Source organism: Onychostoma macrolepis, chromosome 01 (assembly GCF_012432095.1).
Source record: "Onychostoma macrolepis isolate SWU-2019 chromosome 01, ASM1243209v1, whole genome shotgun sequence".
In the NCBI taxonomy this organism is placed as follows: domain Eukaryota; kingdom Metazoa; phylum Chordata; class Actinopteri; order Cypriniformes; family Cyprinidae; genus Onychostoma; species Onychostoma macrolepis.
The window spans coordinates 9,051,487-9,069,760 of NC_081155.1; the positions used below are offsets into that span (position 1 = coordinate 9,051,487).

At 37.7% G+C, this 18,274-nt stretch overlaps 1 protein-coding gene across 1 annotated transcript in view; it reads left to right on the forward strand.

The window, feature by feature from the left end:
• The first annotated feature begins 2,462 nt into the window (after nucleotides 1-2,462).
• Nucleotides 2,463-18,274, forward strand: part of LOC131545870 (complement C3-like) — a 109,890-nt gene continuing 94,078 nt past the window's right edge. Inside the window, exons 1-7 of the mRNA XM_058785070.1 lie at nucleotides 2,463-2,618; nucleotides 2,696-2,891; nucleotides 3,037-3,205; nucleotides 14,841-14,914; nucleotides 15,006-15,094; nucleotides 17,846-17,928; nucleotides 18,021-18,108. Coding sequence (XP_058641053.1) covers nucleotides 2,545-2,618; nucleotides 2,696-2,891; nucleotides 3,037-3,205; nucleotides 14,841-14,914; nucleotides 15,006-15,094; nucleotides 17,846-17,928; nucleotides 18,021-18,108 — 773 coding nt within the window. The 5' untranslated portion in view covers nucleotides 2,463-2,544. The remainder of the gene's footprint in view (nucleotides 2,619-2,695; nucleotides 2,892-3,036; nucleotides 3,206-14,840; nucleotides 14,915-15,005; nucleotides 15,095-17,845; nucleotides 17,929-18,020; nucleotides 18,109-18,274) is intronic.

Sequence of the window (18,274 nt, forward strand, 5' to 3'; positions counted from 1 at the left end):
GTCCACCCTGTGGGACGCCTACCTTTACTTCACTATTTTACAATTAAATCCTAATCTAATCATGACAAACTATATATCGTTGGAAAGGTCTAAGACTCCTAAATAGGTATTTTACCACTTTTTCTGTTAAAAAATTATGTAGGAAAAGTAATAGATTAATTTATGACCAGAGGTGTCAAATCCAGGGTCAGAAAGTAAAAGTCCTGCCATGTGTTTATTCCACCCATGAACTCAGCAGCTGATTTCACCAGAGGAGGAACCAAGTCATTCCTTTCAAGTCACAAGCAAGTTTTGAGTCAAATCCCAAGACCTCAACGAGTTGAGGTAATTAAGAGATAATTGAGATACTAATTAAATGTTGATTGTGCATTAGTGATGAACACCTGCTGTTATTGAGAATTACAGAGGATCAGATGTTGATGTTTTATTGGTTAAAATGATGCCACCATCATGGAGATCAGTGTTTGCTTTAGTTGGGCTCTTGACCCTTTTAGTAACTGAGAATGGATTGTTTTTAAGCAATTGCAATATTGCTTCACAACAAACATTTGCACATTGCTGAGTTAAAAGCTTGAGGAAGCAGATGAGCTTACACTTTTGGCTTTTATGTCACTTGAATGAACATTATGAAGGTGTTTCTCTTTGGTTTATTTACTGACGTTCAGCTGTTACAGAACTGCAGGAATTTACTATTAAACAAATGCCATCGTAATATTAAATATTGGAAAAAAATAAGAATTATATTGCTCAGGCTTTTAGACATGAACACTTATCATACGATCCTCAACAGTGGTGGCAATAATTATTCATACTGTAGTGTTACCCAGCATGCATTGCAGCATGAAGCATTTTGTTGATTGTCACCATTGTTGAGATTCATACGCTGGTTCTTGATGTCTGTGTGTGTCTGAGTAGGACTGGAGTTTAAATATTTAAATGCATTAGATTTAAAATTCTTTCTCTATAACTGCTACAGCAGTAAATTCATGTTGTATGTTGTAAAAAATGTTGTATGTGTATATATATATATATATACACAGTATATTGGATGCAAACAGGTAAGCACCTGATGATTACCTCATCATATGAAAACAACTAACAGTTGCTCACCGCACAGCACTGATCTCTCCGCTTTACAACAGCACATGCATTGCTACAGAGAGATCTAACACAGGAGTCAAGGGTCAAGAGCCCAACTAAAGCAAACACTGATCTACATGATGGTGGTATCATTTTAACCAATAAAACATCAACATCTGATCCTCTGTGATTCACAGTAACAGCAGGTGTTCATCACTAATGCACAATCATCATTTAATTAGTCTCTCAATTATCTCTTAATTACCTCAACTCATTGAGGTCTTGGGATTTGACTCGAAACTTGCTTGTGACTTGAAAGGAATGAGTTGGTTCCTCCTCTGGTGAAATCAGCTGCTGAGTTCATGGGTGGAATAAACACATGGCAGGACTTTTACTTTCTGACCCTGGATTTGACACCTCTGTTTATGACAAGAGTGCACCTGAAAAAAATCTACATCATGACATGAATTCTGACCTTTGTCACAGAAAGTCTTCTTAGTTGCCTTTTTCTCTATCACGAATTAGAAATCATAAGAAATTATTTATCAGTAGAAAACTTAAAATTTCAAAATTCATCCTTTGAAACCCATTTTAAAATCAGACATTGCATTACCATGTAAATGGTACATTAAAATCATGTTACAAAATATTTTCATTCATGAATTATAAAAAATTAAGTTTGGATAGTGCACTATAATGTCTCTGTTCAAAACTGTGGGTGACAGTTAAGGGGTTAAGAGTTCAGTAATATCTATAATTATTTGTTTCCATCCTGTTTTATTTATTAATTTATTTACTCCAATTTAAGGACCTATAACCCAGCAAAACATTCACAAGAAACTTGTGGGCCGGATTTGTCCAGGGTCAATTTTTAACCAGTCCAGCCCTATAGCCTATATATGCTGTTCACTAATTATTTCAACCCTTACAAGATCAACAGAGCTGCTGCCAATTTACCAAAGGTTGAATTTACACAGTTGGTTTTTGCAGGTCATTTATGGGAAATCTGAATTGGACTGCCATGTACTCTTCAAATCATGTTGTGATTTCTATGAATCTCCTGTTTGGTTCGTAAAACTGAACTCAATTTTACTGACAGCAGCTTTATTTCTACATTAGACACTTAACAAGTATGAATTTGTGTGTTTGATTCTGCATTCTTGATGATATGAGTCAATGGGAAGAATCACAGTTCCTATTTATAAAATGTATGAAAATAAAAGCAGTTATTTGTTGCCTAAATATTACTTGCTATTTTTTAATTCTACATCGGTGAACTGAAGCAACAAATTATTATTATTATTTTTTTTTTTAAATATGTGTTGGTGATTCCAAATGGTATGAAATGCAAACAAACAGACTGAGAGAGCGATCAGTTTGGACTCTGATGGTGGTGGCGGGGGGTATAAATCTGAGCTGCTGCAGGTTCACAGATGCTCACAGGAAGAGACACAGACAGACAGGATGGACATGAAGCTGCTGTTTCTGACTGTTGTTCTTCTCTCCTCACCGCTCCTCACACTATCCACACAACCGCTGTGAGTATCAAACACACTATTTGTTAATGGAGGCACTAATAGATCTGTTCTCAAACGCTCTGATTTGATCTCCTCAGGTATATTCTATCAGCTCCTAATTTGCTGAGGGTGGGTTCCTCAGAGAATGTGCTTGTGGAGGCTCAGGATTACTCTGAAGGAAACCTGAATGTGAGGATCATAGTAAAAAACCATCCAAAGAAGAACCTGGAGATACTGTCTAAAACAGTGACACTGACTGCAGACAACAATTTCCAGGTCCTTACAGATATAAAGGTGATGCCACTTTGAAATACTTTGTCCTTATGTAAGCATATCAGAGGGAAAATTTCATATTTACGTTATTTTTATAATTTTACATTATATTTACAATTAATTTTGCTTTTATCCATGTTGCATTTTATTATTTACTGTTGTTCAGATTCCAATTGATAAGGAGTTTTTCTCTGACGATCCTCTGGAGAAGCAGTATGTGTATCTACAAGCTGAGTTTCCATCCACCACTCTGGAGAAAGTGGTCATGCTCTCATTTCATTCTGGATATATATTTGTACAAACAGACAAGCCCATCTACACACCTGATAGCACAGGTATGATTAAGTACTGAAAACAAGACACATATAGAGTGCATTAATGCACAATGTGAACTTTAAACATGTTACATCAGCATGACATCATTCTGTATATTATTAAGTTGGCTTGAGAAATCCAACTTACTGATCTGCTATTTAAGCTTCTTCTTCTGAGCCTTCAGACTGGTCTGACTCGGAGTGCTATATCTTTTTTAACTGATCCGATTTATGGTTTCCGTAAACCAGACTATCAAATCCACCTAAAATCCCATAGACTTTCATTGAGGGCGTGAAAACTTTTATACAATAAGACTTATTGTGTATTTAAGCTGTCTATTGCTATAGCAAAGCTTAATAACTCCCTACTAAAATAAACAAAAAAAAAACAAAAAAAAACAGCTAGAACCAGCCTAAGCTGGTTGGCTACTTTGGATGGTCTCCCAGGCTGGTTTTAAAGTGGTTTTGGCTAGTGATGGGCAGATGAAGCCTCATGAAGCTTTATGAAGCTTTTCAGCTTTTCAGCCAAGTGGTTCACAAAAGGGTTAATTTCTGGAGGCTTCATTTGCTCATAATACCACTTGGTGGCCAAAGAGTGTAAAACAAGCAGATATATTACAGACAGAGGTGTAAAGTCCAGGGGTCAGAAAGTAAAAGTCCTGCCATATGTTTATTCCACCCATGAACTCAGCAGCTGATTTCACCAGAGGAGGAACCAATTCATTCCTGTCAAGTCACAAACGAGTCCCGAGTCAAATCTCAAGTCCTCAAAGAGTTAAATTTAATGAGATAATTAAGAGACTAATTAAATGATGATTGTGCACTAGTGATGAACACCTGCTGTTACTGAGAATTACAGAGGATCAGATGTTGATGTTTTATTGGTTAAAATGATACCACCATCATGGAGATCAGTGTTTGCTTTAGTTGGGCTCTTGACCCTTGATTTATTGTGTTAAATTTCTCTCTGTAACAATGCATATGTTGTTATAAAGCAGAGAGATCAGTGCTGTGAGCTTTTATCACCTGCTTTTATATGGTGAGGTAGCAGGCGTTTACATCCGTAACAGGTTTTTTTTATTATTATGTTCAAGTAACCTACCTTATAAAACCACAGCATGCAATGAAAGCATTAATAGCTATGTTGAATTGATTTTAAATCTGTGTTATGCACAGATTGAATTCAATTTTTACTATTTAGACACATACAAACATCAATAACCAGCATATGCATCTCAACAATGGTGACAATCAACAAAATGCTTCATGCTGCAATGCATGCTGGCTAACACCATAGTAAAAACTTCCATCATGCACTGCAGCATGAATAATTATTGTCACTACTGTTGAGGATGGTATGATAAGTGTTCATATCTAAAAGCCTGAGCTATACAGTTCTTCTTTTTTCAAGTATTTAAGCATTACGGTGACATTTGTTTAATAGGACTTTTTTGCTGTCCAGTAATGGTTGAATATCAACCAATAAACCAATGAGAAACACCTTTGTGATGTTTATTCAAGTGATTTAAAAGCAGAAAGCTCATCTGCTGTTTATAAGCTTTAAATTCAGCAATGTACAAATACACAAATGCTTGTTGCGAAACAATATTGCAGTTGCTTAAAAGCAAACCACTCTCAGTTATTAACCTTTTGAGCGGAATGGTCCCACATATGGGATTTTCATTCCCGTGGGATTTAGAACGTTCGGTGGCGTCGCATAATTGCCAAATTCAAACTGCGTTTTCGCGCTTTGTCTGACGCTGAGATGCCGCTGCACTGAGACACCCCTCGCTGCAGACTGTAGCGCGGTGACGTCAGGTATGTGTTTACCGCGCATGCGCAAAGTGACATATGGTATGTCTATGGCACGCATGCGCATTGTGTGTGTAATTTGCATTACGTGGTGACGGTAGGTGTTTTCGCGTCGTGCGTGACGTAACACGTCATAAAAACGCATGTGCATACTTAACAGAATACTCTAATAAAATGTAAAAGTATTAAGAATGCTAAGGTGGAAAAAAAAATAAAACAATAAAATGTAATACAGCACATATACATGATTTTAACCTTGTCTCATCTCAGGTAAAATGATACGGAATTACAGAGTTTATTCTGTAATATCTGTGTAGTATATTTATTAACATTCTGTTGCACTTTTCTTCACTGTGTATATTGTAATATTACCCTTTAACGGCGCCTTATATATTTCTTATTAGGCTAGTCAACATTACAAAAGATTTCAGTCGTCACCTCTAGTCGCGCAGATGGTAAAACGCGTGGATTTCACATTTTGACGCGATCGACCCAGGTTCGAATCCGCCTTTTAGCAAAGTTTTTTCTCCCTTTTCAAATTTCAAATCACATCAAAAAAGCATTTATTTTCAATAAAAATTAAGGAAATAATCAAAAAGTTGTGAGGGAGGGCTTTATTGTCCCAATAAGGTGATATACATTTAATAATTTGAATTAAAATTATAATTTACACTCAATAAGTTATTATTGCATACTGTTTTATATTGTAGTACAATACTGAGGTGCAGATAATTACCACTGTTTGCAATAAGTAGTTTAAATAGCAGAAAATCCTGCTATCACTTAGTGCAAATAGCTGCTGCCTTTCTTATTTTAAACTGTCCTCTATCATGGTTCTTGTTTATTTATTTATTTAGTATAGTTTTGGACATTTTTCTTTTGCTTTGGCAATTCTGCATGTGAAATATTTAAGCCAATAAAGTAGTTTTAAATTCAGTTGACTACATACAGTATATTTTCAGTGTCTGCATCCTATTTTATGCATGGTGCCTCCAAAAAACCAAACTGATAACAGTGATCTTTTTTTTTTATTATTATTTCAAAGAACAAAACATAAAATATAATTGTATATACAAATATAGATTAAGACCATAGACTATAAACATGACACATGAGAAAGAAAAAAAAATTGCATCTACTCATTCTGAAATTCACCTCCATCACTGATAAAACAATCAACCAAGCAGTAGCCCTCAAATTCTTTGAATGAATAAAACCCACACAGGACTCCCCTCCTGTCATTCCTGACATACCTAGGTGTGCAGTCTTTAAATACAGTATCTCACTGCACCGTAGGCACTGGGTCATTGAATACGGCACCCGGCACTCCTGTCTATATTGTGCAGAAAATGCACTCCAGTTCACAACACCTAATTTACATAAAAGAACAAACAATATTAAATAATTTTGAAGAAAGGCAAAAGAGCCATACAAGGAAAATATTTTAAATGTATTTTTAAATATTATAGGATGGTGTTAGAAAAAGAGTGTTGTTTGCTTTGTCTGTAAAGTACCTAAGAGGTTTAATTTATAATCAGCATTAACCAACTAAATTAAAAAAGTTTGTCAAGTCAAAATTTAGGTTGGATTGGCTTGAGAAAGCATAGCCTGAAACAATTTGAAAGTTTTACAGTTGAGGGCAATACAGTCTATCAGGAAAACAAACAAACAAACAAAAAAAAAACAGACAGTTGAGATGAGACAGACAGAAAGATGAGAAGAGAGACAGACACTTAAATACGTTTTACAGTATTCGCTACATGTTAAGGAGTTAAAGAACTATCTGTCTAGACATATGAAGTGGGCCTCTTCTCTGAATTTCGTCTCTCTGAACATGAAAGTAAATTTAAGAGGTAACACTTCCTCAAACATACACATTTTTTTCTTTCGAAAAAAGTTTTATTGTCACCATTTTCATTTTGAACATTTTTCACACATTTCTTTTCATTTTTTCAACACACATTTAAAAAAACAAAAAAACAAGCAGGAACAAATACACATGGTTTAAAAGAAAAATACAATTTTGCTAAAAACAAACAATTAAAACCATTGTGTGTCTTGTTAAAATGTCCATTTTGTGTGTGTGTGTGTTAAAAGGTGTGAGTATCTCAAAAGTAAAAGGCAGTTTAAAACAAGCATCTCATTTTTTGTAATAAAAACCAAGTCCAGTTCTAAAACACAATAAAAAATACCAATTAAATGACTTTAAAAGTCATCTGTTGTGCAAGACCGGGGGTGAGTCCTTATCAATCTGTCTTCACCCCGCTCTCCAGAACAGGCGTGTGAGATGTTGTTTTATGGGCTCAGCGGAGACCCCCTCTCCTCCGGCCCGCCGGCCCGCTGTTCCCGTAGCCAGAGTGGTGAGGGTGCATCTACGGGCAGCCAGGAGCAGTGGCGCCCGGGACCTTTCCCGTGGGACCCCGGCCCCCTCCTCCGAATATCGCCGTCCGGTACCCCTGCAGCATTGTTGTTACCTTTAGCTCGCTCGCATGCATGGAGGAGTACCGTAACGCGCTTCCCCACCAGCCCAGATGGCATCCTTGATGACGTTGAGGGTGAGCCAGAGCGAGGTAAATTCCTGTGCTGTCAAGTCCTTCAAGCCCCGGCCCACCCCAAGGATGGCGAGCTGGTACCCTAACTGGGCCCCACCCGCTGGTAGGCACGGGAAAAACAGGGGGCCGGTCTTGGCCCACAGGGCCCGCGCAGCGCCACACTCCCAGAGCAGGTGGTGGACGGTCTCTGGGGAGTTGCACCCGGACCGAGGGCAGGTCGCGTTTTGGCCATGCCTCTGGAGTGCATAACCGCCCTGACCGGGAGGATCTCATGAGCCACCATCCACGACAAGTCCTTGTGCCTGTTCTGGAGAGCGGGGTGAGAAGCGTTCCTCCAAACTTGTTTGGCCTCACCTAGTGTGAGGCCTGGAACTGGACTCACCGGTTCCCGATCCTGCACAAGAGAGACGAGATTCTTGTGGTTAGTTAAAATGGTGACCTCTTCTCTTTCTAAAAGGTATTTCTTTAAAAACTTTTTGATAAAACAATATTCTTTTGGCAGATTAAAAGACACTTGTGTTTTCAGGTCAACAGGTAAAATCTTTAAGGTTCTTAAATAAGACCCCATCCAAAACCGTGTCATGGCTGCCGTCTTGTTATTTTTGGATGGGGTCACAGCATACTTTATGTGGAGGGCGGTGAAGCGGCTGCCTAAAAACAGGTGGGGGTCTGGGAGGCCTTTTCCTCCATTCTCCGGTTTTCTCTTCACGACTTCTCGCTTTAGGCGCTCCCACTTGGACCCCCACAGGAAGTAAAACACCGCCCTCTCCAGCTGTGCCAGGAATCTCAGGGGTGGACTAAAAACAGAACAAACAAGTGACATTAGAGGTAAAATCACGGATTTAAAAATTAAAACCTTGCCCTCAAACGTCAGCTGTCTCAGTCCCCAAAACCCCAGTCTTTGCCTAGCTTTCCCTAACATGTCAGTCCAGTTTCCCCGTCCTCCACCCTCTTGGTCAAATTTTACACCTAAAACCTTAAAATCATTGTCTTTAAAAGCCAAGTTGAGTCCACCTGTGTCCACGTCTCCCCACGGCCCGAAGAGCTGGGCCTCGGACTTGTTCCTGTTAAGTTTGGCGCCTGAGGCCCGACCGTACCAGTCAGTCAAGTCCATTGCTCTTCGTATAGATAAAAAGTCCGTGGCTAAAAGGGTTACGTCGTCCATATATAAAACACAAGTGGCTGTCAGTCCGCCCGTCCCAGGAACGTGAAGTCCTTTGATCCATTTGTCCCTTCTCAAGATCTGTGCCAGTGGCTCGATACAAGCCACGTACAGAAGAGGAGATAACGGACACCCCTGACGGACACCGCTGTTGATATTTACAGCCTTGGAAAGATGCCCATTTACAAGGATTTTGCTGACTATGCCCTCATACAGCAGTCCCACCCAGACTATAAACCTCTCTGGAAACCCCATTTTTTGCAGTACCTGAAAAAGGTACTGGTGCGAGACTCGGTCAAATGCTTTTTCAAAGTCTAAATTTAGGACTATTAGCCGAATATTTCTGTCTCTCGCATAACAGATGGTGTCTCTAATCAGCACTAGGCTGTCTGTTATCTTTCTTCCGGGCACAGCGCAAGCTTGATCCGCGTGGATCACGTCCTCTAAAACAGTCGACATCTGTGTCGCTAAAATCTTACTAAAAAGCTTGCAGTCCAGATTTAAAAGTGTAATTGGTCTCCAATTTTTTAAGTCAGTCCTGTCCCCTTTATTGTACAGTAGAGACACTATCCCTATCCTAAAACTGTCCGGCAGTCTGTCAACAGTCTCAAAGTCTTTAAAAATGGCCAATAACTCATGTGATAAAATATCCCAGAATGTAAGATAAAACTCTAGGGGGAGTCCATCCGCTCCTGGGGACTTCCCCCGTTTAAAACCTTTAAGAGCTTTATACATTTCTAAAATGGTAAAATCTTGGGATAAAAGCGTGTTTTGACTATTGACTGTCTTGGCTAAAAAGTTTAAAACTTCCCTTGCCGTGTCCTCGTGCACCTCTTTTTGGCTGTACAACTCTTCATAAAATCCTTCTACTTCTTTTAAAATCTCTTCTGTTGTACTTACTTCCCTCCCTCCTACCTTAACCTTAGTTACTGCCCCTCCCCTTGTTATTATCTTTTTAAAAATGTATCTTGTGCACTTTTCACCTTCCTCTATTTCTCTTTCTTTACTTCTCATAATGATGCCTTTCATTAGGATGTTGGATAAAGCTGACATTTCTTTTTTTAGTTCTTTAATTTCTCCGCTAAAATCAAACCCATTGTTTAAAAGATTAAAATACCTCTGTAGACGCTTCTGCAGCCCCATCATGTGATTTTTTTCTTTTTTCTTTTTTTCCCTCCCTATCTTACTAAAAAACTCTTTTGTCCGTCCTTTAACCATTTCCCACCATAGTGCTCGTGTCTCATAGAAGTCCTGGAGAGTTTGCCATTGGCTAAACTGCTCCCTGTATTCTCTAACTACCTCCTCATCTTCTAACAGGGAGCAGTTTAGCTTCCACAAACCTCCACCTACCGTCACACCCGCAGGAAGTGATAGAGTGCAGGACAGCATGGAGTGATCTGAAAAAAAGAGAGGGGTTAATCTAGCATCGGTTGGCGGGAAGTCACGTGTAAAAATATAGTCGATTCGAGAGGGTCTGGTACCATCGCCACTAAACCAGGTGTAGCCCTCCTCTCTTTGATGCAGTGTTCTAAAACAGTCCACTAATTTAAAATCCTTGACTAAATTTTGTAATAAAACCGATGTTTTGTCTATTTTAAAATCCTCCCCTACCCTCTTCCTGTCTTTTTTAGATAAAACACAATTAAAATCACCTGCCACCACTAGGGGAGCCCTACCTAGCATGTGGGGCTGCAGGTCTTCTAAAAGTTCATACCTCTGTTCTTTCTCAGTAAAACCATATACATTAAGAACATTAAAGTCTTTTCCTAAAAAGGTCAGGTTTACTAAAATTGCCCACCTGTCTCTCACCACTGTGCTCCCCTTTACCAAGATATGGGGGTTGTTAATTAAAATAGCAAGACCGTCATTTCTGTTAAAATTTGACCCACTCCAAAAGGAAGGGCCTTGGGTCCACATCTCCTCCCACTTCCTGTAATTTTTTAAAAAGGGTAAAACACACTCCTGCAATAAAAACACATCTGCTTCAACAGTTTTTAAAAAGGATAAACATACACATACACATGGTTACAACAACCAGAGGAAAAAAAAAAAAAAACATCTAACACAGAAGTCAAGGGTCAAGAGCCCAACTAAAACAGACACTGATCTCTAACATGGTTACTTCAATTGAAACAATAAATCAACATCTAAACCTTAGTTAATTCTTAATAAGATCTTCTGTAGATGTCTGACTGAAATATGTTCAGAGTATTCATAATTGTTAGTTTTAAAAACTTAAATGTTTTAAGGCAATCGGTTTACGCAAACGGTTTGTTACCCTAACTTGTTGGGTTTTACAGTGATGAACTGTTGCCTAATAACAATAGAGTTAATGTTACTCAATTTTTATAAGTAATTAGTTATGTAATTTAATGAAAAATATTAGGTAGACATTACCTAATTTCTTTTAGTTTGCCATAGCTGTACTCTTTACTCAATACATAGGATAGAATCTACTCAAACAAAGTAAGTGCAAATTGTTACCTCAATTTTATTGAGTAAATATAGTGGATCACTTTTTACAGTGTAGTTAATGTATTAATTAACATGAACTAACAATGAATAATACATTTGTTACAGTATCTATTAATTTTGATAATTTTAATGAAAAAGATGACAAATATACATACATACATACATACACACACACACATATATATATATATATATTTATTATTTTGTTGTCAACCAAATTTCTGTGAATTGGTTGTTAACTGAATGGTTTATTCAGTTAACAACCAATTCACAGAAATTTGGTTGACAACAAAATAATAAATTCAAAAAAACAAATCTACAAAAAAAAAATACTAAGATTTAAAGCAATGGACTCATAAACAAAGCAAAACACAATAAGCAAAAGATAATTCAAATTATATAACGTTATACCACTCGAAAAAGGAACCAGATCAAAATAATGACTGCTGGATGGTTGAGTCACTTGATCCCCCTAAGCGAGAGCAACGGAGGCCATCGTAGCGGATCCGCGGCACGCTCGACCACCAGACAGCCGATACCAGTGTCCAGCTTTAAATAAACACCATACCATAGCAGTACGTGATTGCAGTTCGCGGCAGATTACGCATCCATTCCTGCAGTCAAGCCAGTAAAGTACCGCGAGACGAGGGTCCGTAACGTGACGGTATGCGGCACTACTGAGCAACAATCAGTGGTATAACAGTCGGCATATGCGAAGACAGCCACAAAAGCTCCGTCAAGAAACCCACTGCAATGTTTCTCCCCCGGTCTGTAACTAGAAAGATAGATACAAATTTAAAGTGCTCAATCCAGACCCTTAGTGCAGCAAATAATAAATAACAACCTACCGGTTTAAATGGCTTGCAAGGCACAGGACATTCAAATTCCAGGACGCAAAAGCAATCGGGTACCACATGCGCTGCACCGCAGGCTTCCTCAGTCCACACTAGAAAAATATGCGAGCCCAAATAAGTACGTAAAACCTAGTTTGATTCAAAGTGTTCAGGAATACAGCCGCGACTGCAGCTCCTTACCAAACAAACACTCCCGCGACACACCGGAAATAGATGACGTCACCCGTGACGATGAGACGCACATTCCTACCACATCTATGGCTATCTTTATGGGCCACGTAAAATAAGGCACGCCCCAAAGAGAGATTATCATCATTGGCTACAAATACATTTAGAGTTAGTAAAATACACTCAGATGTTTATGGAAGTAGCAATAACAATCCATTCAAATATATTTTTAAGACGTGTTTTATTAATATCAAATACACATAGTGTAAGTAACTATAAAGTTCACTCTATTCTTCTCCCATTTCACCCGCCACTTACATGTATTTGGCGAGAAATTGATGAATTTACATGATCTAAATCGGACTGACAGGACTCTGAACTGCAGCGCGAACAAACATGGCGGCGCCCATCTCGCATTACAGATCACGAACAAGATCATTTAGAACTGTTTTTAAACGATAAAACACACTCATTTGCACATATTTGTGAATCGGAATATCAGATAGTTGATTACATGGTAAGCAAGTTTATGAATATTTTGAATAAAAAAGGAAAAACGAAATAAAAGCGATCCATCTGTCATACAGTGTTATTGTGGCCGCGGTGTGTCACGTGACAATCATGACGCGTCGCCATGGAAACATTAAGGGGAAAAGTTCTAAAATAACGGTCGCCTAAAAAAAACTCACTCTGGGGGGACCGCTAGAATATTTTAAACTCCCCACTGAAAAAGTTAAAAGGGTCAAGAACCCAACTAAAGCAAACACTGCCATGATGGTGGTATCATTTTAACCAATAAAACATCAACATCTGATCCTCTGTAATTTTCACTAATGCACAATCATCATTTAATTAGTCAATTAATTATCTCATTAACTTTAACTCTTTGAGGACTTGAGATTTGACTTGTAAGGAATGACTAGGTTCCTCATCTGGTGAAATCAGCTGCTGAGTTCATGAGTGGAACAAAAATATGGCAGGACTTTTACTTTCTGATCCCTGGACTTTACACCTCTGTCTGTAATATATCTGCTTGTTTTACACACACTCTTTGGCCACCAGGTGGTATTGTGAGCAAATGAAGCCTCCAGAAATTAACCCTTTTGTGAACCACTTGGCTGAAAAGCTGAAAAGCTTCATGAGGCTTCATCTGCCCATCGCTAGTTTTGGCTACTTTTTTTGATTTTCAGGCTGGTCTTAGCTGCAAGCTGGGAGACATGTTAAAATACCAACCTAAACTTAAACCAGCTATTTTCAGCTTAAACCAGCTAATACTAAACAACCAGCCTAGGCTGGTTTTAGCTGTTTTTTGCTAAATCAGCTGTTTTTAACTGAATTAGCATAGAAACATGCTAATAATGCTAACAACATGCTCGTAACATGCTAATCATGCTAGCAACATCCTAGTAACATGCTAATCATGCTAACAACATGCTAACCCAGTCAACAATTTGATCTCACAGTGATGTCACCATGAGCTCACAGGATACTCGTGATGAGGTCACAATGTGAGGTAACAGTGAGCTAAAAGTGTAACCTCACAGCGCCCTCACTGTGAGCTCATACTAATGTGAGGTCAAAGTGCACTCACTGCACAGAGACTAGGTACCCTGCATGCATTGCAGCATGAAGCTTTTGATTGTCACCATTGTTGAGATTCATACACTGATTCTTGATGTCTCTCTTTGTTTTTAAATGACAGTATTTCAAAGTGTTTGTCTTATCATGCTTTTAAAATTCTTCATAAATGATTATGACACAGCTGGGTCCTATACTGTATAATTACAGAGCTGTTATTAACAACTTTAGATTAATAACACTTCACAAAGACTGTTATAAAGTCAAGGGTCAAGAGCCCAACTAAAGCAAACACTACTCACCACGATGGTAACGTCAAACAAAACAATAAAACATCATCTAAATCTCTGTTAATTCTCAATAAGCACTTTTGTAGATGTCTGACAGAAATAAGAAACCCACTCATCTTTTTGAGTTCACAACGAGTTCATATATTACTCACACTGTGAGTATCACCGTATGAGAATGATGTGATGTCACTGTGATCATCACGTGATCTCACGTGTTGACTGGGATGTTAACAACATGCTAGTAACATGCTGATCACGCTAAAAACATGCTAATAACTTGTTAATAATGCTAGAAACATGCTAATAACATGATAATCATGCTAAAACATGCTAACAACATGTTAAATCATGTAAGCGATGTGCTAAATCAGTGGTTCTCAACTCCAGTCCTCGAGACCCACTGCTCTGCACATTTTGTGTGTATCTTATCTGACACACTCATTGCAGTTCATGGATCTCTCTCCTAACGAGCTGATGATCTAAATCAGGTGTGTTAAAGGAGACATGCAAAAAGTGCAGAGCAGTGGGTCCCAAGGACTGGAGTTGAGAACCACTGTGCTAAATCATGCTAGCAACATGCTATCAACATCAACTTTTACAACTGCTTCAAACTTTCAGGCTAGACTTTCTCAAGCCAGCTCAATGTTTGTTCTCAAACTTTACTCATCTAGTTAAACTGACTGCTGCTTTTATCAGGGTTTGTATACTTGCAGAAAATAAAACCATCAGAACTCAGTAGTTTTAGCAGTTTTACGTCTTTTGCAGTTCAGTACAGAATTTTCTCTCTGATGCCCGATATGACACCACTCGATCAGTATGGAATCACAGTGGAAATCAAGGTAAATACTCTTATTTGCAAATGCACATACAGCATCATTGCACTGACAGTCTTAGCAGTTACAGTGTTAATGCTGATTTCTGTTCCTTAAGAATCCACAAGGCATCACAGTTTCATCAGAGAAGATATTTCCAGTCAAAGGGATTAAGTCCGGACACTACGCCATCCCTGATGTTACCAGGTGTGTAAAATACTATCAGGACTGAAGCTACACAACTTGAGTAAACTGACCGAACCTATATTATTCAGGACAACACCTACACTGTAAAAAATTGCTGTAAAATTTACAGTAACTTACTGGCAATTTTGGTTGCCAGTAAGACTGTAAAATTTACAAGAGTACTGTAAATCAATAATTACAATTGTACTATAAAAATATAGCAAACTCTTGCATGCTGTAAAATTGTTATGATGGTGTGTAAACATTTGGTAAACTTATTTCATTTGATTCTACTAAGAAGGAACATTTCTTAATATAAAACTGCAAACACTTAATTTGTAATAGCAAAGTTATTAAAAACATGACTTTAACTCAAATCGTTGCAGTTTATCATCAGCTGTAGCACACATGCATGTGGTAAATCACTTAAAGAGATCATTACTGTATCAGCAACTCTACAGTTACTGTCTTTAAATAAAGCAGCAGAACATCAGTGTTTGTGGCTCATCATTGACTGAAGCACAGGCTCTACTCTCCACCGCAATGGTGACTCACGAAACTAAATTAAACTAACAGATCTCTCTTGTGCAAAATAATACAGTTCAGTTAAATATTTACTCTCCTTATAGATAACACCTGCTGTTAACAAGCAGAATCACTGAATGAAAGAGAAACAAGAACTACAACTGACTTCAGCCACAGCCTTAGATGAACTCAACTGAAATACAAGACATCATTAAATCTCTGAAGGTCTGATTAAACAACTCCACAAACAGCATTACCAGCTTCACACATTACAATTAGACTTTATCTCTGTCATATGTCTATAAAAATTATTAATTATTGAGAATTAACAGAAGTTTAGTTTTTATTGAAAACATTTATTTTGACCTCACCATTGTGGCGGTCAGGGTTTGCTTTACTTGGGCTCTTGACCATCAAATTTTAGTCTTAGCTTTTTTTCTGGCTGCTGTAACTGTGTTTGTAAAGCGCATTTGTTATAGCATAAAAAGCAAGAAAAATTTGTGATTACGTGTTTTTGATTGATTATTGATAATGATATAATCCTTATCTAGAGGCCTGATTCGCTGATCTCATTCAGAGGCTGATCTTTAAAAACATGGTGTGGATATCTGTTTTTTGTGTTTGTGTGTGTTTACAATTGAATGAGACAAACTGCTAATGAAAAATTTTAAAGATGTCTTATGCACAAAACATTTAGTACTACGGCAGCAGCAGCTAGACACACACAGACATCAAGAATCAGCGTATGAATCTCAACAACGGTGACAATCAACAAAATAAACAGATCAACTCTGAACATCACAAAACATGCTACTAAAACTCAACACAAAAAAATAAAAAATAAAAGCACATAGTAAGAATTAAAGACAATAAGTGGACAATTCAGCGGCATAATTTATTCATGCCGCAATGCATGCTGGGTACCCAGCATGAATTGCAGCATTAAGCTTTTGATTGTCACCATTGTTGAGATTCATACACTGATTCTTGATGTCTGTGTGTGTCTAATTGCTGCTGTAGTACTAAAAGTTTTGTGGATAAGACATTTTTACATTTTTCAGTAGCAGTTTGTCGTCTCATTCAGGGTTATGTAGCAGCTGTAAACACCAAACTAACAAATAAAAGAATCCACATCATGTCTTTAAAGATCAGCCTCTGAATGAGATCAGTGAATCAAGCCACTAGATAATGATTACATCATTATCAATAATCAATCAAAAGCACGTAATCACACATTTTCCTAGCTTTTCATGCTATAACAAACATGCTTTACAAACACAATTACAGCAGCCAGACAAAAACTAAGATTAAAACTTGATGGTCAAGAGCCCAACTAAAGCAAACCCTGACCGCCACAATGGTGAGGTCAAACGAAACGTTTTCAATAAAACAAATAAACTTCTGTTAATTCTTAAATAATTTTTATAGACATATGACAGAAATAAAGTCAAATTGTAATGTGTGAAGCTGGTAATGCTGTTTGTGGAGTTGTTTAATCAGATCTTGAGAGATTTAATGATGTCTTGTATTTCAGTTGAGTTCATCTAAGGCTGTGACTGAAGTCAGATGTAGTTCTTGTTTCTCTTTCATTCAGTGATTCTGCTTGTTAACAGCAGGTGTTATCTATAAGGAGAGTAAATATTTAACTGAACTGTATTATTTTGCACAAGAGAGATCTATTAGTTTAATTTAGTTTTGTGGATCACCATTGTGGTGGAGAGTAGAGCCTGTGCTTCAGTCAATGATAAGCCACAAGCACTGATGTTTTGCTGCTTTATTTAAAGACAGTAACTGTAGAGTTGTTGATACAGTGACGATCTCTTTGTTAAGTGCTTTACCACATGCATGTGTGCTATAGCTGATGATAAACTGCAACGATTTGAGTTAAAGTCATATTTTTAGTAACGTTACTATTACAAATTAAGTGTTTGCAGTTTTATATTAAGAAATGTCCCTTCTTCGTAGAATCAAATGAAATAAGGTTACCAAGTGTTTACACACCATCATAACAATTTTACAGCATGCAAGAGTTTGCTGTATTTTTACAGTACAATTGTAATTATTGATTTACAGTACTCTTGTAAATTTACAGTCTTACTGGCAACCAAAATTGCCAGTAAGTTACTGTAAATTTTACAGCAATTTTTTACAGTGTAGTACAATATTACCCTATTCACGGACTGTTATCATATGTTTTAATGTCATGAAATCAGATGTGCATATGTTTCTGGGTGTGTTCTATGTCAGTCTTGGGGTCTGGAAGGTGGTCACACGGTTCTCAAACACTCCTCAGAAGACGTTTACTGCAGACTTTGAGATCAAAGAATATGGTAAGACCTGAGTCAACAAACTGTGTTGTGAAAGAATACGATAACAAGTCAAAGACTGTATTTACTTATTTGCGTGTCTGGTTTGGTTTTAGTGCTTCCAACATTTGAAGTGAAGTTAAAGCCCAGTAAGTCATTCTTCTATGTGGGTGATGACAGTCTGAAAGTCGACATTGAAGTCAAGTAAGACAAAATATATGATTCTTAATTTTATTCAAAATCTTTCATGTGTGAACACACTGATATGACTGAATCAGTCTGACATCATTGGGTTAGTTGAATTTAATGGTCAGATTGAAGTTAAATGGCTCCTTTCCTTCTTCTGTGGAACTGAAAAGGTCCAAGCTGC